General features: G+C 46.8%; 1 protein-coding gene across 1 annotated transcript in view; it reads left to right on the top strand.

Annotated features, from left to right (window-relative positions):
- Positions 1–6,451: 6,451 nt before the first annotated feature.
- WDHD1 (WD repeat and HMG-box DNA binding protein 1) overlaps positions 6,452–25,254 on the top strand; it is a 93,852-nt gene continuing 75,049 nt past the window's right edge. The window contains exons 1-4 of the mRNA XM_073610173.1: positions 6,452–6,603; positions 16,232–16,341; positions 18,078–18,189; positions 23,907–24,058. Coding sequence (XP_073466274.1) covers positions 16,265–16,341; positions 18,078–18,189; positions 23,907–24,058 — 341 coding nt within the window. The 5' untranslated portion in view covers positions 6,452–6,603; positions 16,232–16,264. The remainder of the gene's footprint in view (positions 6,604–16,231; positions 16,342–18,077; positions 18,190–23,906; positions 24,059–25,254) is intronic.

Genomic DNA, 25,254 nt, shown 5'->3' with positions numbered 1-25,254 from the left:
AGGCTGAGTACGGAGGGGCCTAGGCTGAGTACGGAAGGGCCTAGGCTGAGTACAGAAGGGCCTAGGCTGAGTACGGAGGGGCCTAGGCTGAGTATGGAGGGGCCTACGCTGAGTACAGAGGGGCCTAGGCTGAGTATGGAGGGGCCTAGGCTGAGTATGGAGGGGCCTAGGCTGAGTACAGAGGGGCCTAGGCTGAGTACGGAGGGGCCTAGGCTGAGTACGGAAGGGCCTAGGCTGAGTACGGAAGGGCCTAGGCTGAGTACAGAAGGGCCTAGGCTGAGTACGGAGGGGCCTAGGCTGAGTACGGAAGGGCCTAGACTGAGTACGGAAGGGCCTAGGCTGAGTACAGAAGGGCCTAGACTGAGTACGGAAGGGCCTAGGCTGAGTACAGAAGGGCCTAGGCTGAGTACGGAGGGGCCTAGGCTGAGTACGGAGGGGCCTAGGAGTTGGCTCCTTATTCGGCCAGCTTCTTATTCAGGTTGGATCTTTATTCACAAAAGTGATTATTTACTAAACAATCGTCTGCAACGTTTATAAAAAAAAATTGTGAACTTTAACCCCTTGCTTACTGGGCACTTAACCCCCCCCCCCCCCTTCCTGCCCAAACCATTTTTTTTCGCTTTAAGCGCTGTCGCACTTTGAATGACAATTGCGCGGTTGTGCTACACTGTACGCAGATGAAATTTTTATTATTTTCTTTACACAATAAGAGCTTTCTTTTGGTGGTATTTAATCATCATTTGGGTTTTTATTTTTTGCTAAACAAACAAAAAAATACAGAAATTTTTGAAAAAAAAAAGTTTCATAGTTTGTTATAAAATTTTGCAAACGGGTCATTTTTCTCCTTCATTGATATTCACTGATGAGGCTGCACTGATGGGCACTGATGAGGCTGCACTGATGGGTACTGATGAGGCTGCACTGATGGGCATCACTGATGGGCACTGATGAGGCTGCACTGATGGGCACTGATGAGGCTGCACTGATGGGTACTGATGAGGCTGCACTGATGGGCACTGATGAGGCTGCACTGATGGGCACTGATGAGGCTGCACTGATGGGTACTGATGAGGCTGCACTGATGGGCACTGATGGGTACTGATGAGGCTGCACTGATGGGTACTGATGAGGCTGCACTGATGGGCACTGATGAGGCTGCACTGATGGGCACTGATGAGGCTGCACTGATGGGCACTGATGAGGCTGCACTGATGGGTACTGATGAGGCTGCACTGATGGGCACTGATGAGGCTGCACTGATGAGGCTGCACTGATGGGCACTGATGAGGCTGCACTGATGGGCACTGATGAGGCTGCACTGATGGGCACAGATAAGGCGACACTGATAGGCACTGATAAGGCAGCACTGATGGGTGGCACTGATGCATAGCTCCTAACTGTCCCTGATTTCGAGGGACTGTCCCTGATTTGGAGAAATGTCCCTCTGTCCCTCATTCCTCCTCATTTGTCCCTCATTTTGGTCTGATCCATATAGTTGTATATAAAATGCACTTTTTATCTATCAAAAAGTGTTTTCCAGCACTAAACCTTTCATCTGATTTCTAAATTGCTGCATTTGTAAATTCCAAAATCCAAAATAATGGAATAGTAGTGGTAAAAAAGCACTTGTGGGTTTAACCAATCCTGTTTTTTTTTTTTGTACAATTCTCCTTTAAGGGGGCGTGGAAAGGGGCGTGTCCTATACCTGCATACTTTTGCTGATAGGTGTCCCTCATTCCCATCTCAAAAAGTTGGGAGGTGTGCTGATGAATGGCACTAATGGGTGGCACTGATGGGCACTGGTAGGTGGTATTGATAGGCAGCACTGGTGATGAGTCACTGATTGGTGACATTTATAGGTGGCACTGTGGGCACTGATGGGTGGTACTGTGGGCACTGGTAGGTGGCGCTGGTGGGCAGAGAAGCCTGTGCCGAGGCTCTCCACGATCAGGACTGATGTCCCCTCTTACTGCTGTTGGTGATCGGCTGTTTCTTTCTTTTTCTTCTCACGCTACTAGCGTGAGGAGAAAAAATAGCCGATTACCGGCTCTGTTCTGTACGTCACACAATCAGCTGTCATTGGCTGACAGCTGATCACGTGGTAAGGGGTCGGGATCGACACCCTTACTCTGATCTGTGATCAGCGAGAGTCTCATAGACTAAATTATAAAAAGCAAAGAAGGAATCCCGCATATTTAGTTAAAAGTAAAGAGAAAAGACATTGGGACTTTAAATGAAGCGGTGGACTGGCTCAGCTCTCGCGCATATCACAGCTCCGTATAATTCCTCAGTACCCAGAATGGACACTTTGTCTCTTCTGGTGGTATTAAGTTAATCATCTGATTAGTCTATATTCTATTGTTTCAGATACCCTTTAGCATCCGCCCCCTGAGGAAGTGTTTTCTCACGAAACGCGTCGGAAATTAAGCATATAGCTATATGCGCTAATAGGATCCCTATCTGACACACCTTTTATATGACATTTCAATGTTTTACTCATGATACCCCTTGTTATGTGCTGCTCAGCCTCTATGTGTTCATATACACTATTTTGCTTTGATTTTAATCATGTATTGCTATGTGTTATTATATCAACATTGGTTATGTATGCTACTTGGTTATGCCATGTGCTATGTACATGCTACCTGTATTTATGATGTTTACTACTGAATACACATATGCAAAAATTACCTGTTCAATATCACTTTTTACCCCAATCAGTCCACCGCTTCATTTAAAGTCCCAATCTCTTTTCTCTTTACCCAAATACGGGATGGAGGTACATCTCAGATGCCCTCTGTGGGCGCCCCCTCCTTCTTGTTATGCGTATTTAGTTAGTGAAACTTAATGGTAAACCAGCTCACCGATTCGCCCTTAGGGCGGTATATCTCCCAGAAAGCGTACAACCTTGGACATGAAAAAAAGGGGGGGGGGGGGGGGAGGGCTAAAAGATAACCCTAAGAAACAGTCAAAGGAGAAGAACCACGGTCCTGCTTTGATGTTTGCAGCACAGCTGAGATTCTGTCTATCGGTGGATATGATTCTTACTTTGGAAGAAATAGATAAGCAAAGTGCCATATATTTTGCCATTTGATGATTCCCTTGTTCCAGTGATATCCGTCTAATGCCCCGTACACACGGTCCGATTTTCCGACGGAAAATGTGTGATAGGACCTTGTTGTCGGAAATTTCCGTCCGTGTGTGGGCTCCATCACACATTTTCCATCGGATTTTCTGACACACAAAGTTTGAGAGCAGGATATAAAATTTTCCGACAACAAAATCCGTTGTCAGAAATTCCGATCGTGTGTAGACAAATCCGACGCACAAAGTGCCACGCATGCTCAGAATAAATTAAGAGATGAAAGCTATTGGCTACGGCCCCGTTTATAGTCCCGACGTACGCGTTTTACGTCACCGCGTTCAGGACGATCGTATTTTCCTGACAACTTTGTGCGACCGTGTGTATGCAAGACAAGTTCGAGCCAACATCCGTCAGAAAAAATCCATGGATTTTGTTGTCGGAATGTCCGATCAATGTCCGACCGTGTGTACGGGGCATAACCGTCATCTATATGAGACCGTATACATTCTGACAAACACCCACATTATTGACATTGACTCAATATATACAGAAATGTACCTTGGGGTGTCTATGTTGTTCCCCTTGATCCAGCATCAAATCTGACCGAATCAACCAACAGGATGCCGATTATTCTTAAAGTGGTGTTCCAGCTGAAATTATACTTTTTAAATAAAGATACCCTTATAATACACAAGCCTATTGTATTCTAGTAAAGTTAGTCTGTAAACGAAGGTCTGTTTTGTTGGTTTATAGCAGTAGTTTGTTATTTTATAAACTTACAGCAGGCCATGGCCATCTTAAGTGTGGGCATCTGAAGCCAGACTGTATTTCTTCCTGGATCTCATCCTTACAGATCTCGCACATGCTCAGTGCAGCACAAGCAGTGTAATAGGTTTCAGGTCAGGTTTCCATAGCAACGGCAGTGTCAGAGGAAGTTGCCGCCCCTTCCCAGAAGGCATTGCAAACAGGAAATGATGCGATGGGCCACGGCCAGGGAGGAGGAAGTGAAAAATGAATGCAGCAGATATACAGGAGGTGCTGAGAAAAAAAATTAAAAACTATCCAATTCGTTTACAGTGCACAGTTTGGTGAGGGATGCTGAAGAGTTGTAAAAGTGGGTGGAACTCCACTTTAACTAAGGCACGTTCCATGATACATATCGGCCAATCACTGAAAACAGTAGATTCCTGCAGTTTATTGCTAGCTGGAGACACCCTTTCCACAATTACCTTGGGTGTCACCCCTGGGAAACTCAGTCTTTTCTCAGGTCCATTTTTCCTCCTGGTCTTTGGTATTAATCCTGATATAGTGGGGCTCATGTATTAGCGCTTTTTAATTTGTGACAATATTGTCTTATTACAGTGTGATTTTATTAGCGATTCGTGAATTTTTTTTGCAAATGACATGAACATAACCCAACCAGGATAGGGCTGTCCCCACCTGGATTGGAATATTGGTAATAATTTTGTACTTCACCAATAAAGCTTCTCTTATTTAATTCATACACCGTGGTTGATCTCCTTTGACTGTTTCTTATGCCGCGTACACACAAGCGGACTATGATGGACTTGGTCCGGCGTACCGGAGTCCGTCGGACAATTCGATCGTGTGTGGGCTCCAGCGGACTTTGTTTTCTCAAAAGTTCGACGGACCTAGAAATGAAACTTGTTTCAAATCTGTCCGACGGGCTCGAGTCCGGTCGAAAAGTCCGCTCGTCTGTATGCTAGTCCGATGGACAAAAAGCCACGCTAGGGCAGCTATTGGCTACTGCCTATGGACTTCCTTGTTTTAGTCCGGTCGTACGTCATCACGTACGATTCCGTCAGACTTTGGTTGATTGTGTGTAGGCAAGTCCGTTCATTCAGAAAGTCGGTCGTAAAGTCCGTTGAAAAGTCCGCCGGGCAAAGTCTGCCGTAAAGTCCACTCGTATGCACGCAGCATTAGGGTTATCTTTTAGCCCCTTCCCCCCCTTTTTTTTCGAGTCTCATAGACTCGCTGATCACAGAGCGCTCGAGCACGGGAGGATGTCCTTGGACGTTCTCCCGGCAAATTAGGTCAGCGCTGCAGCCGTCTTTCGGCTATAGGGCGGACGGCAAGTGGTTAACAACAATTCTGTCTCGCTGACTGCCATGTATCTAAAGGGGTCATTCTGAATAAATAACCTTTTCTATGTGAGAAACCATCTTGGCTCACCCAAATCCCACTTGTTTTATACTCATTGGGCGTCCTTTTATATAGAAAAGTTCAATTCGGCCCGAGCAAAAAAATGTGAGGGGTGTACTAACTTTTGTAAGATCCTGTGTATATTTTTTGGCAGTCTAAGCATTTTTTTTTTTTAACTCCCTCATTACAGTGACATACAAAGTAAATATATGAAAATCCCGTATTTTTTTTTTATGGGGGTAGGGGAAAGGAAAAAATACACCTTCGCTTAGATATAAAACCTTTCACCAGCCCTGACGCCCAATGAGTGGGATTTGGGTGATCCAAGATGGTTTTCATATAGGAAAAGTTATTTTTATGGAGAATTACCCCTTTATATACATGGCAGGGGGAGGGGAGACAGAATTCTTGTTAACGTTCACAATTATTATTATAAACGTTGCAGACGATTGTTTAGTAAATAATCACTTTTGCGAATAAAGATCCAACCTGAATAAGAAGCTGGCCCAGAACAAGGAGCCAACTTCAGCTTCAGACATAAACATGGGGGATTTTATAAAACACAGCTGTGACAGGAAAGAGTTACACCGTTGGCCCCTCCCATCACAAGATGGCTCATGACCCGGAAGTCATGTTGCGGCGTTCCCCTGTTCCGTCAGATTCGGCGACCCGTCAGAATGTGCAACGGAAGTGACGTTCCGTCGCCGCCATCTTGCTACACCCCGCACTCCTCCATAGTAAGGAAGCACTGAGATGGGGGGGAAAGCGGACATCTTGTTACACCCACTGGAGTTTTGCATTTCACACTTATTTTTAACAGTAAAGTGAGTTTATATCATCAAGTACAGGACTGAGAACTCCGTATGAATGTTTAGATGTTGAATTTTAAAAGCAGCAAACTTCTGTCGGATTAGCAAACCTGTGAGATCTTCGGGCTTGCTGCTGATTTTAAAATTTAACATCTAACAAGTCAGACGGAGTTCCAAGTTCTGTATTTCGCTATATAGCCTCAGTTTACTGTTAAAAATAAGTGTAAAATGCAAAACTCCGGTGGGTGTAACAAGATGTCCGCTTTCCCCTTCTCAGTGCATCCTTAATATGGAGGAGTGCGAGGGTGTAGCAAGATGGCCGCGACGAAACGTCACTTCTGACAGATCGCCGAATGTGACGAAACACCTGAACGTAACCGAGCGGTAGCGAGGTTTGAACCGCACGCCGTGTGGAGCGCAGACGTCTGGAGGCCGGCAGTGGCCTCTGATTGGCTGGCGGCAATGACGGCGGAGGGGGAGGAGTTTCCCGCCAGCTGCTCCTGCCAGGTTTCCCGCGAAAGTTGAAAGCGAGAAGAGCCGGGAGAGGTACGAGGGGTTCCGGGGGGTTCTTGTCTTATGTGGGGGCTGGGCCGGTTTGTTGCTGTACATAAAGGAATCTTCTATGGGGGGAGGGATGCCTGCTGTGCCATTACTCCTCAGTGAGGGGCCCCAGATGGAGGGGGAGGGGTCGGAGCCCCATTTATTGCCCTCACTGGTCCTGATGGTGTCACCAGGACAGGAAGTGAGGGGAGATCTCTCTTTTGGGGACACCGGTGAGGCTGCTGAGCCTTCCTGGGGGGGATTCATACTGATTGGTCAGAATTGACTTCCTGTAGCGGTGACAACCTTCCCCCCGGACAGGAAATGAGGCCGATAGGAGCCCCTCGATCACAAAGGTGTGACCCCGCCCCCTCCCCCTCTCTGGATAGGAACTCCAAGGACCCCTTCAATGGCGGAGACACCGTGGAGCGCGTCATGTGTGTTGGTGCACCCCCCCCCCCCCCCCCCCTCCCCTGCGCCGTTCTGCATACTTGCACAAATAGCTCTGCATCGCACGGAACACGCCCCATCACACGGAACACGCCCCATCACACGGAACACGCCCCATCACACGGAACACGCCCCATCACACGGAACACGCCCCATCACACGGAACACGCCCCATCACACGGAACACACCCCATCACACGGAACACGCCCCATGGCACGGAACACGCCCATCACACAGAACACGCCCCATGGCACGGAACACGCCCCATCACACGGAACACGCCCCATGGCACGGAACACGCCCATCACACAGAACACGCCCCATGGCACGGAACACGCCCCATCGCACGGAACACGCCCCATCGCACGGAACACGCCCCATCACACGGAACACACCCCATCACACGGAACACGCCCCATGGCACGGAACACGCCCATCACACGGAACACGCCCCATCACACGGAACACGCCCCATCACACGGAACACGCCCCATCACACGGAACACGCCCCATCACACGGAACACGCCCCATCACACGGAACACGCCCCATGGCACGGAACACGCCCATCACACGGAACACGCCCCATCACACGGAACACGCCCCATCACACGGAACACACCCCATCACACGGAACACACCCCATCACACGGAACACGCCCCATGGCACGGAACACGCCCATCACACGGAACACGCCCCATCACACGGAACACGCCCCATCACACGGAACACGCCCCATCACACGGAACACGCCCCATCACACGGAACACGCCCCATCACACGGAACACGCCCCATCACACGGAACACGCCCCATCACACGGAACACACCCCATCACACGGAACACGCCCCATGGCACGGAACACGCCCATCACACAGAACACGCCCCATGGCACGGAACACGCCCCATGGCACGGAACACGCCCCATGGCACGGAACACGCCCCATCACACGGAACACACCCCATCACACGGAACACGCCCCATGGCACGGAACACGCCCATCACACGGAACACGCCCCATCACACGGAACACGCCCCATCACACGGAACACGCCCCATCACACGGAACACGCCCCATCACACGGAACACGCCCCATCACACGGAACACACCCCATCACACGGAACACGCCCCATGGCACGGAACACGCCCATCACACAGAACACGCCCCATGGCACGGAACACGCCCCATGGCACGGAACACGCCCCATGGCACGGAACACGCCCATCACACAGAACACGCCCCATGGCACGGAACACGCCCCATGGCACGGAACACGGCCCAACGCATGTAACGTATACCATCGCACGGCACACACCCCAAACTGTGACATCAGCGCGAGCCGTCCTTTGGAGGGGTGTGTGTGGCGGGGGGGTTGGGGGGGGTCCATACTAGTACAGGGGCCGGCGATTTTCCTTACACCGGATGAACGCCAATCTCTGCCGGGACCCCCCAGACTGCGAGTTCCTTCCAGGACAATTCACACCGGGGGGGGGGGAGGGGATCACGTGTCGCATTGCTGTGCGATTTTTGCAGCCGAGTCATTTGAAGGAGCGGCAGATCACGGCATGCGCTGCTTTTTAACGACTTCAGCCCCGGAAGGATTTACCCCCCCTCCCCCTTCGTGACCAGGCCATTTTTTGCGATTCGGCACTGCGTCTCTTTAACTGACAATTTGCGCGGTCGTGCGACGCTGTACACAAACAAAATGTATGTCCTTCTTTTTTTTTTTTTTTTTTTTTTTACAAATACAGCTTTCTTTTGGTTTCTATTTTATCACCTCTGCGCTTTTTTTTATTTTTTACGCTATAAACAAAAAAAAGAGCGACAGTTTTGAAAAAAGAACAATTTTTTTTTTTCTTTTTGCTATAATAAATATCCAAAAGAAAAAAAATTAATTTCTTCATCAGTTGAGGCCGATATGTATTCTTCTATATATTTTTCGTTTTGTTTATAATTTTTTTTTTTTTTTTTTTTACTAGTAATGGCGGCGATCTGCGATTTTTAGCGGGACCGCGACTTTGTGGCGGTAGGGTGGGAAACTTTTTTGACTTTTTTTTTTGGACCAGTGACTTTTATACAGCGATCAGAGCTATAAAAATGCACTGATTACTGTGTAAATGACACTGGCAGGGAAGGGGTTAAATGTGTTCCCTGGGAGGTGTTTCTGACTGGAGGAGGAGGAGACCAATCGCTGTTCCTGATCGCTAAGGAACAGACAATCTCTCTACTCCCCTGAAAGAACGGGGATCTGTCTGTTTACGTTGACAGATCCCTGTTCTGGCTCTTTCAGGAACGATCGGGGGTCGGCAGCGGACATCACGGCCGCCGGCCACGCCCCCCCCCGGGGCTCTTAAAGCTGCCAACGTACACTCAGGTCTGTTTTTGCAGCCGTGCCAGCCTGCCGCAGTATAATGACGGCGATCGGTCAGCAAGCAGTTAAAGAGTAACTCCGTGTTTGTTGCATATAGAGGGAGGAACCCTCACCATCCTGGGCTATGGGGGGGGGGAGGGGGCTGTGTGTTTCTATTGATGCACACGGTGTAGTGAGAGACAACTCTATTCCAGCCACACAAGGGAGGCTCCATTGGATGCTGCAAGAGAAAGGAGACTCCCTGACACACAAGACGCGGGGGGGGGGGGGGGGACAGCGGTCATGTGATCAGATAATAGAGGCCCCCGGACAAGGATTGAAGATGCAGAAGCTGTGTACTCAGTGAAGTGATTCAATCGGCTGCTAAAGTGCTTGGAGTTGATGTAAACCTCAGGCATGAAATCTGAACAAAGCATCTCCCTCTAGATCAGGGGGAGGCAACCTGGGGCCCTCCAGCTGTTGTGGCACCACATTTCCCATGAGGCATTGCAAGGCTGGCAGTTACAATGACTCCCAGAGGCCTGATGGGACTTGTAGTTCTGTAACAGCTGGATGGGCCCCCAGATGGCCCCCCCCCCCCCCCCCGCTCTATAGTGTGTTCTTGTCTCAGGCCAGAGCACTAAGTGTCATTCCTGTCTGCTGCCTCCTTCCTCTGCTATCTGCATCAGTCACCTCTGACAAGTTTTCCTGACACCAAGAGATAAATGGTGACAGGGGAGGGAGCACACAGCCTGTGATTGAGAGCCTCAGCTTTGATCCTGTGTGAAGGGGGGGGGGGGAGGAGGGTGTTGTCCCTCCACATGCAATCAGCTCTCGCAGAGCTCTGCAGAGCGTAACTTCAGCTCCCCGCCCCCTGCTTTCTGAAATCTCAGACAAGCTGTATAAATTCAGCACTCTGAACAGCTGTCGAGGAGAGAGAGGACTGCAGATAAACAGGTACAGCTTATTATGGTTTGTTTTAATCTCTGAGGCCAGTCACTTCACCGGGTATATGGAGGGTTTACAGGCATTTTAACACCTTCATTGTACTATAGGCCGGGCGGGTGAAAAAATCGATTTAAATCTTGAATCGAGCTGAGAGGTCAAATCGATTCAAAATTTAAGCAAATCGATTTTTTTTTTTTTTTTTCACTGCAGCCTCGCCTAAAAACTCCTGCCTGCAGCTCCTCAGGACCGGCGCGGTGTCCAAAAAAATAAATAAATAACTCGCCATGAATTGAGGCTTTTTTTAAGAAAATCGTGGATTTTTTTTCTTATTAGAAAACCGCCCAGCCCTACTATAGGTCGGGTGGGGGGCACTGCTTGTTCTGGGAAGGACGTCCTCTCAAAATGTGTCTCTAACAGGAGGGGTGGGGGGGTGCGATCTCTGCTGATGACCGATCGTTGTACCCACCCGGCCTGCAAGAAACCAATCACAGCCCATCACCTGACAGTTGTAAACCGCAGATGGCTTCCTTTTTTATGCCATCCGTTGTATGCCATCGTTTTGCTAAGGGTGATTGATGGCAGTGATCACATGGTACAGGCCGGGCCAATCAACTGATCACAACTCAACACACCGAATTAATCCATTTTCATTCAGTAAAAATGGTTGCTTGTGCCAATGAAAGTGGATGCTATCAGAAATCATAATGTGTATAAAAAAAAAAAATCCTAATCTACTTCCCCAGAGTAGTTCAGTGTTACTATGGTAACATTATATCGCTCTGGTCACAGTGCATTAAAAAAAAAAAAAGCTGAAAAAATGATTACCTGCTCACCATAATTCGTTCCAGAGGAATGCTTGTAATCCAAAACACTCGTATATCGAAGCGAGTTTCTCCATAGGAGTCAATGGAAACTCGGATGATTCGTTCCGCATTGACTTCTATTGTATGCAGTACCGCATGTGGCCAGAGGTGGGGGGGGGCACCGGAAAAAGGCTCAGGAACAGTGTTTCCGAGTGTCACCGGCGCCTCCGCACCTCTGGCCCCATGTGGTACTGCACACCGCAGAGACTTGAATCCCGCTCATCTTGTGAGACAAAGCTCGCAAACCGAGTCACTCCTAATCCGAGGTATTACTGTACTCTGATTTGGGTTATTTTCACCAAATAAATGATGGAGCAGAATAAAATAGATTACATAGTTACATAGTAGGGGAGGTTGAAAAAAGACACAAGTCCATCAAGTCCAACCTATATGTGTGTGATTATGTGTCAGTATTACATTACATATCCCTGTATATTGCGGTCATTCAGGTGATTATCTAATAGTTTCTTGAAGCTATCAATGCTCCCCGCTGAGACCACCGCCTGTGGAAGGGAATTCCACATCCTTGCCGTTCTTACAGTAAAGAACCCTCTACATAGTTTAAGGTTAAACCTCTTTTCTTCTAATTGTAATGAGTGGCCACGAGTCTTGTTAAACTCTCTTCTGCTAAAAAGTTTTCTCCCTATTGTGAGGTCACCAGTCCGGTATTTATATATTGTGGGGTCACCAGTCCGGTATTTATATATTGTGGGGTCACCAGTCCGGTATTTATATATTGTGGGGTCACCAGTACAGTATTTGTAAATTGAAATCATATCCCCTCTCAAGCGTCTCTTCTCCAGAGAGAATAAGTTCAGAGCTCACAACCTTTCCTCATAACTAAGATCCTCCAGACCCTTTATTAGCTTTGTTGCCCTTCTTTGTACTCGCTCCATTTCCAGTACATCCTTCCTGAGGACTGGTGCCCAGAACTGGACAGCATACTCCAGGTGCGGCCGGACCAGAGTCTTGTAGAGCGGGAGAATTATCCTTTTATCTCTGGAGTTGATCCCCTTTTTAATGCCAATATTCTGTTTGCTTTGTTAGCAGCAGCTTGGCATTGCATGTCATTGCTGAGCCTATCATCTACTAGGACCCCCAGGTCCTTTTCCATCCTAGATTCCCCCAGAGGTTCTCCCCCCAGTCTATAGATTGCATTCAGATTTTTGCCACCCAAATGCATTATTTTACATTTTTCTACATTGAACCTCATTTGCCATGTAGTCGCCCCTCCCCCATTAATTTGTTCAGAACTTTTTGCAAGATTTCCACATCCTGCGGAGAAGTTATTGCCCTGCTTAGCTTAGTATCGTCTGCAAATACAGAGATTGAACTGTTTATCCCATCCTCCAGGTCGTTTATGAACAAATTAAATAGGATTGGTCCCAGCACAGAACCCTGGGGAACCCCACTACCCACCCCTGACCATTCTGAGTACTCCCCATTTATCACCACCCTCTGAACTCGCCCTTGTAGCCAGTTTTCAATCCATGTACTCACCCTATGGTCCATGCCAACGGACCTTATTTTGTACAGTAAACGTTTATGGGGAACTGTGTCAAATGCTTTTGCAAAATCCAGATACACCACGTCTACGGGCCTTCCTATATCTAGATGGCAACTCACCTCCTCATAGAAGGTTAATAGATTGGTTTGGCAAGAACGATTCTTCATGAATCCATGCTGATTACTGCTAATGATACCGTTCTTATTACTAAAATCTTGTATATAGTCCCTTATCATCCCCTCCAAGAGTTTACATACTATTGATGTTAGGCTAACTGATCTGTAATTCCAAGGGATGTTTTTTGGGCCCTTTTTAAATATTGGTGCTACATTGGCCTTTCTCCAATCAGCTGGTACCATTCCAGTCAGTAGACGGTCAGTAAAAATTAGGAACAACGGTCTGGCAATCACCTGACTGAGTTCCCTAAGTACCCTCGGATGCAAGCCATCTGGTCCCGGTGATTTATTAATGTTAAGTTTCTCAAGTCTATTTTTAATTCTGTCCTCTGTTAACCATGTAGGTGCTTCCTGTGTTGTGTCATGAGGATAAACACTGCAGTTTTGGTTACTGAAGCCCCCCGATTCACTCGTGAAGACTGAGGAGAAGAATAAATTCAATACCTTTGCCATCTCCCCATCCTTTGTAACCAGATGTCCTTCCTCATTCTTTATGGGGCCAATATGGTCTGTCCTCCCTTTTTTACTGTTTACATACTTAAAGAATTTCTTGGGATTTTTTTTGCTCTCCTCCGCTATGTGTCTTTCATGTTCTATCTTAGCCGTCCTAATTGCACCCTTACATTTCTTATTGCATTCTTTATAAAGTCTGAATGCTGTGGATGATCCCTCAACCTTGTATTTTTTGAAGGCCTTCTCCTTTGCTTTTATATGCATTTTTACATTGGAGTTAAGCCATCCAGGACTTTGTTCGCTCTTTTAAATTTATTACCCAATGGGATACATTGGCTAATGCCCTTATTTAATATGCTCTTAAAGCAAACCCATCTCTCCTCCGTATTCTTTGTTTCTAAGATTTTATCCCAATTTATGCCTTTTAGCAAGGTTTGTAGTTTAGGGAAGTTGGCTCTTTTGAAATTCAGTGTCTTTGTGTTCAACTTATGTTTCCTATTTGTGTGATTTATACTGAAACTAATTGACCTGTGATCGCTGCTGCCTAAATTTTCCCGTATTTCCACATCTGTGATCAGGTCTGTATTGTTGGTAATCAGTAGATCCAGTAATGTTTTATTTCTAGTTGGTGCGTCTATCATCTGACCCATAAAATTGTCCTGCAAGACATTAAGGAACTGGCGAGCCTTAAATGAATGCGCGGTTCCCTCCGCCCAGTCTATGTCTGGATAATTAAAATCCCCCATTATGATAACACTTCCCATCCTTGCTGCTAATCCAATTTGTGATAGGAGATCTGTCTCCACTTCCTCCTTCAGGTTAGGGGGCCTATAGCATACTCCCAGTATTATTTTCCCCTTAGCTTCATCCCTTTGGAGCTCTACCCATAAGGATTCCACCTCCTCTCTAGCTCCCTCAGTGATGTCATCTCTCACATTCACTTCTACATTATTCTTGATATATAGGCATACCCCTCCCCCTTTTTTACCCTCTCTATCCTTGCGGTATAGGGTATACCCTTGAATGTTTGCCAGCCAATCATGAGAGCTGTTGAACCAGGTCTCTGAAATTCCCACAAAATCCAAATCCTCCTCGTACAACAGTATCTCTAGTTCACCCATCTTGTCTGCCAGGCTCCTGGCATTGGTGAACATGCCACATAGTTTAGACCGGTCGCATATTGTCCTCGTATTGGGTATTTCGAGATTGCAACTAGGACTTGATACTATACTCACCTTGTGTTTTTGTGCTTTGGTTAACCTACCACTAATGCCCCCAATACTACCCTCTGGAATATCTTCTGCGCTGGCTATCTCTGTCTCTGGACCCTCCCCCCCATCGCCTAGTTTAAAAACCCCTCTAACTTTTTGGCCATCTTCATTCCCAGCAGATTATCTGTTTTATAACAGAAACAAAGAAAAATGTGTTGTTGTTTTTTTTTTTTTTTTGTTTTTTTTTTTTTTGTTTTTTTGTTTTTTTTTTTTTAATTATTTTTAAATTTCTTTAACAAAAAATTAACCCCCCCCCCCCAGTGGTGATTAAATACCACCAAAAGAAAGCTCTATCTGATTTGCTGCAATCACTGGGTGACGAGGGCGTGTAGAATATAGGGAGGTCACTGGAGTACACCAGGGGGGTCATTGTATAATCATGGAATCACAGGAGCACCGGGGGGTCACTGTGGTGCTCAGAGGTCACGGGAGCACCGGGGGGTCACTGTGGTGCTCAGAGGTCACGGGAGCACCGGGGGGGTCACTGTGGTGCTCAGAGGTCACGGGAGCACCGGGGGGGTCACTGTGGTGCTCAGAGGTCACGGGTGCACCGGGGGGTCACTGTGGTGCTCAGAGGTCACGGGTGCACCGGGGGGTCACTGTGGTGCTCAGAGGTCACGGGAGCACCGGGGGGTCACTGTGGTGCTCAGAGGTCACGGGAGCACCGGGGGGGTCACTGTGGTGCTCAGAGGTCACGGGAGCACCGGGGGGGTCACTGTGGTGCTCAGAGGTCACGGGTGCACCGGGGGGTCACTGTGGTGCTCAGAGGTCACGGGTGCACCGGGGGGTCACTGTGGTGCTCAGAGGTCACGGGTGCACCGGGGGGTCACTGTGGTGCTCAGAGGTCACGGGAGCACCGGGGGGTCACTGTGGTGCTCAGAGGTCACGGGTGCACCGGGGGGGTCACTGTGGTGCTCAGAGGTCACGGGAGCACCGGGGGGTCATTGTCACTGTGTATACTCTGCATGGAGGATCCGTCACCTCCATTATACAGCGCTGTATACTCTGCATGGAGGATCCGTCACCTCCATTATACAGCGCTGTGTTCCAGCAGTCAGATGAGAACTTTCCGTCTCGCTCCCAGGACAGAATGAAGTCAGGCTGAGAGCTGCTCATCTATTCACAGGAAGCTTTGTGCTCTTGTGTTGAGTCGGAGATCGTGATGTCATGCGCCTGCCCCTCCTCCACCTCAGCCAATCAGCCAACGGGGCGGGAAGTTCCCAACCCCCCCCTCTTACTGATTGGAGGTTTAATTCTGTGAAGCCAATTCACAAGGCGGTAATTAGGACAATCGTAACGCATAGCGGATCGATCCCCGGAACTAGCGATGTGTCGCAGGCGCGGCCGATGTCCATTACAAATCCTCAGTGATTCTGTCATCTGTGTATTGAGCGGTTTGCCCGGCCGGAGTTCCACTTTAATAACAGATTAGAACTTTTCGGAGGAAGCCGCGTGACGCACAAATATTAGAAAATTAGAAGGACTTTGTAGGTGACCAGAGTCTTACACCCCCGTGATTTTCTGATCGGTGTGTGTTGGAGGGGGAGGGGTTATGGGAAAATAAGAGCTGGGAGTGGAGTTCTCCTTTAACCTGTTTATATCTTTATATAGTGCTGAGGACGTCTCCGCCTTCCATTGTGGATCATGCCTGCCGAAAAGAAAATGATGCGATACGGGCACCCTGAGGGCCACACCGATGTCAGCTTTGATGATAGCGGAAGGTGAGGAGGTGGGGGGTTTTGCTGTCACTGTGCTGTACAGCTGGCCAGATAGTACAGCCTGCGTATGTGATAAACAATAGAGCTGCCCCCATGTCCAAGGAAACTGATTTTTAACACCTGTAATAAACACGCTGGTGACTTTATTTACATCAAGGGGATGAATTTCACATAGAGAGGGAATAGATTTTTCCTTATCCAGTTGAAGACATGAGATGTACTACACACGCCCCCCCCCAAAAAAAAACTTCATTGAAGTACACGGGATGTATGTAGTATTCCTTGTCCTGCTCCTCTGCTACCTGGCAATTCCCAGCTGTCATAATGACAGCCAGGAGTTGTTGTGTAAATACAGCAGGTGTAATCTTTTATTGTCAGAAAATGGACCATGTGACACTGATTATATATATATATATTATTCAGATAGAGAGATACAAAGTAACATTGTTTATAAACAGATGGGAGATAGAGAGATACAAAGTAATATTGTTTATAAACATTGTTAAGCAATGACAATCTAAGCCAGAAGTGGGAGCGGGTACCTTTTTCAAACCAGGTCCCCGCTCTCCCCTCCCCCCCTTAAAAAAGTGCCAAATGTGGCAGTGGGAGGGTGCCAACAAGCAGAGCTTCCCCTTTTTGGGTGGAGCGCCACTTTAATTCCTCCTTCCGCTTTTGATGTCATATTGTCATCTGTTATAAACTTTCAATAAATTTTGATTGTAAAAAAAATATATATTTTCCTTCATTTTTTTTCAAATTTTCTACCTACTAATCAGAAAAGTTTTTTTTTTTTTTTCATAAATTTTTTATTTTTTTTTGTTAGTGTTCCATTAATAAAAAGCCTCGTTTGTAAAGACGTTTTGTTCCAGAATAATACATTTTAGTGCCATTTTAAATGCAACAAATGATATATTAATAATTTTGATTGGGGACATAGTGTGGGTTTGCAGGACCTTTCCATGTTGGGGGGGCTTCCAAAAAGTATAACTATTAGGACCGAGAAAATTGAAGTGATTGTAAAAGCAAAATACTTTGTTAGTTTTATTAAAAAAAAAAAAAGTCTAAATGACCTGATCTGGTTTTGCTCAGAGCAGCCCAGAACCTCCTCTTTTGGGGTCCCCCACTGGTGCTTCTGGTCCCCCCCCCCCCCCCCCTCTGCTGAAGGCCTCCATAGTAAGCTGCTTGCTATGGGGGCACTCACAGGGGCTAAAGGGTAGTTTTCCCTTTTTTAACCGGGGGGCACTTGGTGTAAATCTTGTCTGTTGCCCGGCAAGTTCAGCCTGAACTCTGGACCAGGAAAGGTTTACAAGACGAAAGATTCTAATACACACAAGTGCAGAGCAAAACCCTGAGATTATACTGCAGTCCTCCAATGAGGCTTGCAGAGGTTCGATGACCGGCGATGGAGCGGGGGGGGGGTTCAGGAATTGGCAGAATATTGGGAGCAATGTAGAAAAAAATGATCCGCACTCCGGTTGTTGCTCTTAAAATGTCTTCATTTTATTGAAATAGCCACAGTGAACAAACGCAGATGAAGTCAGTTGACGGGTTTCAGCCTATAAGGCCTTAGTCATAACCAGAGTATTGGGAGCACCGGCAGTAGCAAAGTTGCAAACCTCAAAGCTGCTTCCTAAGTTCTGATTATTTATTTTGTTTTTGTTCTTGCAAACCAAACGTGTATTGCAATTCTATTGAAGACATGTTATAATTATTAACCCCGTACTTCCCCCCCCACGCAGTTGTATAGTGACTTGCGGCAGTGATGGCGACATTCGTATCTGGGAGGATCTGGATGACGATGACCTGAAGTCCTTCAATGTTGGAGAAAAGGCCTACTCCTTTGCTGTAAAAGTAAGCAGACGTTCTGAGCCCCATTCGGATTATTTTCTGCTGTTTTATTAGATGTGGATGACCCCCGGGGAGTCAGTCTTGGGGCAGATCTGTGCTACATCCATGCAGGGCAAAGCAACGTTTTCATTTTTTTAAAGCTGAACTCCGAGCAGAAAAGAAAAATCCACACAGGGTCACCTTTACCCAAAAATGTCTCCTTGTTGAAATGTCCGGCTTTGGCATCCTTGTCCCTCCCGGACATTTCACCCTTCCTGCGAGGCTTCTTCAGTGCAGCACATTCCACCACCATTCTCCATATGGAGGACGTCTCCTGGTCATTCCTTTCATGTATTTTGCAAAAGGGAGTTCTGATGTGTTTACCGTTCAGTGGTCGAGTACAGTCGTCGGAGCACCCATCTTGGCTGCAGGCGATGAAACTACAAGAAACAAAAATTTAAAGGGTTAGTTCATCTTTACAGACAAGACCAGACCCCTCCCCCCTTTCTGCTCTCTCCTCCCCTTTCTGCTTCCTCCTCCCCCTTCTGCTCCCTCCTCCCCCTTCTGCTCCCTCCTCCCCCTTCTGCTCCCCCCCCCTTCTGCTCCCTCCTCCCCCTTCTGCTCCCCCCCCCTTCTGCTCCCCCCCCTTCTGCTCGCCCCCTAGCTCTGATGCTGCCGAGATGTCAGCAGCCCAGCAGTCAGTCCCGCAGGAGGGGGGGGGGGGGATTTGAAATCCCTGCACTTCTCCCTCTTCTCTGTGCAGCACTTCCGGGGCAGACTAGATCGATTCTGATTGGGGAGAGGGAGAAAGGTGGACATTTCAAAACCCCCCGGCCAGTGGACAGACTGCATGGGTACTGACAGCTCGACAACCCCAGGGGTAAGTACAGCAGGGACTGGGGGGAGGGAAGGGGGGTGGGGAGGGTGCCGGTGTTAGTTCATCTTAAAAAGGGAAAGGTGTGAAGTATCCCATTTAACGTTTCAAAGAAAGTGAGAGATAAATCAAAATATTATTTTAATATTCTTTGGGAGAGAAAAAATGAGGCTTCATCCCTGGAGTTCATCTTCAATGCCCACCTAACCTGCTGGTACTTTTGCTGGCAATTCCTGACTGTCAAAATGACAGCCGGTAGTTGCTGTGTGAATACACCTCTTGCTGTCAGAAAATGGATCATGTGACCTTTTTACATGGTTTACAAACATTGTTCAGAGGCCAGATAGATGCAAAATACCATTGTTATTTTTTTATATATTCTGCTTTGTTTCATCTGCTGATCAAAGGAAGATACAATAATACCTTGGATTGCGAGCATAATTCGTTCCAGAAACATGCTTGTAATCCAAAGCACTTGTATATCAAAGCGAATTTCCCCATAAGAAATAATGGAAACTCAGATGATTCGTTCCACAACCATTTATTCATAAGTCTTTCAGTTTATAGTCCATATAAAAAGATTATAGCGATGTGACCAGGTTGTGTAACCATAAAATGTCAATCTGCAAATGGAATCCTACACAAGGGGATTAGAAGCAAATACCAGCAGGAGCTCCAGAGTATAAAAGAGAAGAGAGGGCGCCTCTAAGTGTAGTAATATGGTTACATTTATTGAAGGTACAACATTTAGCAACTCACGGGGTAAAGCTGTCCACATAGACCATCCCCCGCACCTCCGGCTCTCACTGCTGTCAGTCTTCAATCATGACCGGGAAGACCACCCTGCAGTAGATCGATTTGAAAGCGAGGCTTGAACCGCTCGTGGGGCGCAGCGTGGAAGGGGTAACATGGCAGTGAGGACGGTCTATGTGGACAGCTTTACCCCGGATGCCAGCATACTTAGATGTGCCTTTTTTTTATCGTCAACCATGTGCATTGCTAAATGTTGTACCTTCATTAAATGTAACCATATTGCTACACTTAGAGGCGCCTCTCTTCTCTTCTATACACAGTTGTGACATGACGCTACTTGTATATCAAAACATTGCTTGTGTATCAAGTCAAAACTTATTTAAAAATTTAGCTTGTCTTGCAAAACGCTCTCAAACCAAGGTTTTACTGTACTTCAATCGGCATATAAATGTATTTCGGGGCCCATTCAGACAGATGCTTAGTCCTGTTTACTGTGCAGTGCCACCTTTTGGTGCATCCACCGCAAAGGTGCATGCAGGCAGCCCATAGAAGTGAGTGCAGACTCGGTGGCTTCACGGTCAAATTTTGGACATTCGCCCGGAGCACGGGTGGGCGGATCCGAATGCAGAGTCCACACATGTTTGGGGAGAGGAAAGGAAGGCTTGATCCCGGAGTTCATCTTCAATGCCCACCTTCCCAGCAGCTCATATTCACCTTCCTCCTGCTCCCACCATTCCATTGGCTGTGGGGGGAGCAAAGAAAGTTACTCGGTACTTCCTGATAAGGTGGAGCGTGATTGGCTGGCGGTAGGGCTTCCGCTCTGCTCCTAATGGCTGGTCAGAGAGGGGGGAATATGTGAAGCTCATTAAAAGGTGAAAACGTTGCTTTCTCTCTTGTTCATTGACGGACACAGCAGCACTTCCATTCTTGACCTTACTCCTGAAGGTGGTGATATAACCCTTAGGTCAAGAATGGAATTGTGTTTGGGAAAAAAAAGGAATAGAAACATGGACTTTGTAGGCACATGCATAAATTTGGTAAAACTTGGTGACATTTTTTTTTTTTTTAATTGGATAAAGTTAAAACCATTGTATGCAAACACATTAAAAAAATCATATACCGTATTTATCGGTGTATAACACGCACCCCAATTTTAGGAGGGAAGTTTAAGTTTTAAAAAAAAAAACTTACATTTTAGATAAAGAACTTTGAAGCAAATTAGGGCCACAGCTCATCAATGCAGCCTCACCAGTGCCCATCAATGCATCCTGCTCAGTGCCCATCTGCAGCCTCACCAGTGCCCATCAATGCACCCTGATCAATGTCCATCTGCAGCCTCTAAATTGCCCATCAATGCACCCTGTTCAGTGCCCATCTGCAGCCTCACCTTTCCCATCATTGCAGCCTCTCCAGTGCCCATCTGCAGCCTCACCAGTGCCCATCAATGCACCCTGATCAATGTCCATCTGCAGCCTCTAAATTGCCCATCAATGCACCCTGCTCAGTGCCCATCTGCAGCCTCACCTTTCCCATCATTGGAGCCTCGCCAGTGCCCATCTGCAGCCTCTAAATTGCCCATAAATGCACCCTGCTCAGTGCCCATCTGCAGCCTCACCTTTCCCATCATTGGAGCCTCGCCAGTGCCCATCTGCAGCCTCTAAATTGCCCATCAAGGCACCCTGCTCAGTGCCCATCTGCAGCCTCACCGTTTGCAACATTGGAGCCTCGCCAGTGCCCATCTGCAGCCTCTAAATTGCCAATCAATGCACCCTGCTCAGTGCCCATCTGCAACCTCACCTTTCCCATCAATGCAGCTTCACCAGTGTTGGATTATCCCTGCTGTCTCCAAGGGAAGAGGAGGAGCGAGCAGTGCTAAATTACATACATTGCCTGTGTACCCAGCGCTCCGTCACTCACAGCCACGCCTCCTGGCCCAGCTCATATGATAGGCAGAACAGTGGCCCAATGCCGGGCCAGGAGGCGTGGCTGTGTGTGACAGAGCGCCAGGTACACAGGAGATCGCGGCTCTGATTTTAAGGGGAAAAAAAAGTGCGTGCTATATTTAGATAAATACGGTAATTGAGTGACCTTAAAGACTCTCATAATACCTCATTCATATATATATATATAATATGAATGAGACCTCCGCTGAGTTTGGTGGCGCAGTGATATGTAGAAACCTGTTCTTGGGGCAGGAAACCTTGACAGCCCAGCTGTGCTGAAACTACAAATCCCATCATGCCTCCTGTGGGTCACGCCTGCGGCTGTCAGTCTTGCACTGTCTCATGCGTTTCACCGCGGTTGCCAACCCTGGCTTAGAGAAATGCGATGGCTGCTATTGTCTGAGCGCCATCCGAAAAGTACTCGCTTTTCAATCATTGAACGGATCTGAATGATTTAACCCCTTTATGACCGCCCAACACATGTGCAGCAGCAAAAGGGGCGGGGCTTTAACGCGCACACGCCATGCATATGTGTTGCTTGGCGGCTGATATTTCTGTGCTGAGTGCTGCCAGCACAAAGGCCAAGATGGCAAAGACGGCTCTCGTTTTGGGGTAAAGATCGGTAGCCGGTGGGACTGGCTTCCAATCATGTGACCATTGTGACAGTGGTCACATGGTTGGTGATCCTTCTGCCACCCCCCCCCCCCCCCCCGGCATTCAGAACTATTCAACCACATGCCGACCAGCCGCCATCATTATACTGTGGCAGTTCGGCTCGTTCCTACGAATCGCCGCTGCTGTACGTCAGTCTGTTTTACAGCTGTAGCAGGCGCGCGGCGGCGTGTGGCGGGGGGGGGCTGATGCGCGTGGCCGGCGCCCGCGATGTCCACCCGCGATCTCTCCACAGAGAGACAGAACAGGGATCTGTCAATGTAAACGAACAGATCCCCGGTCTGTCAGGGGAGTACAGAGCGATTGTCTCTCCCTAGTGATTAGGAACAGCGATCTCTCTGTACTCCATCAGTCCCCTCCCCCAACAGTTAGAAACATCTCCCAGGGAACACATTCAACTCCTTCCATGCCAGTGACATTTATACAGTAATCAATGCATTTTTATAGCACTGATCGCGGTATAAAAAAAAAAAGTGTCAAGTGTCCGATCTGTGCGCCGCAATGTCACACTCCCGCTAAAAAAAAAAATTATAATAGAAAATGCCATAAATCTATCCCCTATTTTGTAGATGTGATAACTTTTGTACAAACCAATCAATATACGCTTATTGCGATTTTTATTATTATTAATTTTTTTCTAGTAAAGGCGGCGATCTGCGATTTTTATCGAGACTGCGACATTATGGGGGACACATCGGACACTTTTGACACATTTTTGGGTCGATTGACAGTTATACAGCGATCAGTGCTATAAGAAAATGCACTGATTACTGTATTGATGTCACTGGCTGGGAAGGGGTCAAGGGGTTAAATGTGTTCCCTAGGTGTGTGTTCTAACTGTGGGGGATGGGAGTGACTATAGGAGATGAGAGATCGGGGTTCCCAGCTCATAGGAACTCACGATCTCTCTCTCCCCTCTCCTCACAGAACTGGGATGTGTGTTTACACACACACGTCCCTGTTCTGCCTCTCGTGCCCGCGATCGCTCGTGGCCGGCGGTCATCGCGACCGCCGGTCACGAGCATCGGCACCCCCACTGTGCAGCGGGCGCTCGCGCACCTGCTATCCCGCTTAAAGGGACCGACGTACAGCTACGACGGTTGGCGGGATCGTGCCGCTCTGCCGCGGTATAATGACGGCGGCTGGTCAGCAACCAGGTTAAGTGGATGAAGTGATGCTGGGTTGGGCAGGAAGGGGTTAATCCATGTGATTGACCTGCAGATGTGTAGAGAGCCTTCTGGTCTGTAAACGATCGGTGTTGGCTGAAAAAAAAAAACTCCTAGGTGACATTGTCTCATTCTGACCTGATTGGCCAACTGCTGTTGTCTGCGGATATGTGGTGGCTTAAAGTTTTGAAAGACAAAAAAAAAAAAAAGTTGCTGGGGACTTCTTATGTCTTTTCTGCCAACAATCTCCTGGCAGTTTATTATTATTTTTGTGTGCTCTGCTCTGCTCTGCTCTATACCTAATAACACTCAATGCAATTCATGCCGTCACAGAACGGGAAGGTGGTCACTGCCTCCTCCAACAACGCAATACAGCTTCATACGTTTCCCAGTGGGGACCCGGACGGAATACTGACGCGTTTCACCACCAACGCCAATCACGTGGTTTTTAACACCGATGGAACAAGAGTCGCAGCGGGGTCCGGGTGAGTGTCTTTTCAGGGTTTCATTTTATGCTGTTGATTGCTTGTTGCTATGTCTTTATTTAATAAATATATATATATATATATATATATATATATATATATATATATATATATATATATATATATATATATATATATATTTGTAATTTTATTGGTCCAGTTAGTTGAGAACACCCTTTCTATAGACACCTCATCCCAATAAAGACAATTATATCAAAAAAAGGGGGGGGGGGGGTAGGGGGATTTTTACGGTGTCAAGTATACAAATGCACAGTTGACTTGCTATAAATAAAATATAATTTTTATTGACAAAACATGATTAAAAGATAAAACAGACATAGCATACTGTTGCTGGGCAGTATGAAATTATAAACATTTGGTGGTCAAACTCATGTATAGGTAAGTAATGGATTGCAGCAGGAGATATTGCACACTAGCCCGACATGTTTCGCTACTTTAGCTTCCTCAGGGGATGTGCAAGAGATTTATTTTATACTGAGTAAATAAAGAGAGACAAAGTTGTAACAACAATATGAAACTGTGTGTGTGTATATATATATATATATATATATATATATATATATATATATATATATATGTATATATGTATATATGTATGTGTGTGTGTGTGTGTGTATATATATATATATGTGTGTGTGTGTGTATATATATATATATATATATATATATATATATATATATATATATATATATGTGTGTGTGTGTGTATATGTATATATATATATATATATATATATATATATATATATATATATATATATATATATATATATATATATATATATATATATATATATATATGTATGTTTTTTTACTATATGTTCAAACCAAACATGTGAGGTATCGCCGCGATCATTAGAGTGAGAGCAATAATTCTAGCCCTCGACCTCCTCTGTAACTCTAAATATGTAACCTGTAAAATTTTTTAAATTGTCGCCTATGGAGATTTTTAAGTACCAAAGTTTGGCGGCATTCCACAAGCGTGCGCAATTTTAAAGCGTGACATGTTGGGTATCTAGTTACTCGTCGTAACATCAGCTTTCACATTGCACAAAAAAAAAAAAAAAAAAAATTGGGCTAACTTTACTGCTTTGTTTAATTCATTAACCACTTACGGACCACCCGCCGTCGTTTTACGACGCTACTTTCAAGAGGAATATTGATGTTATGGCAGC

Source organism: Aquarana catesbeiana, linkage group LG13 (genome assembly GCF_042186555.1).
Source record: "Aquarana catesbeiana isolate 2022-GZ linkage group LG13, ASM4218655v1, whole genome shotgun sequence".
NCBI lineage: Eukaryota > Metazoa > Chordata > Amphibia > Anura > Ranidae > Aquarana > Aquarana catesbeiana.
The sequence above is the reverse complement of the archived record's forward strand: the minus strand, read 5'-3'. Positions and strand labels throughout refer to the sequence as shown.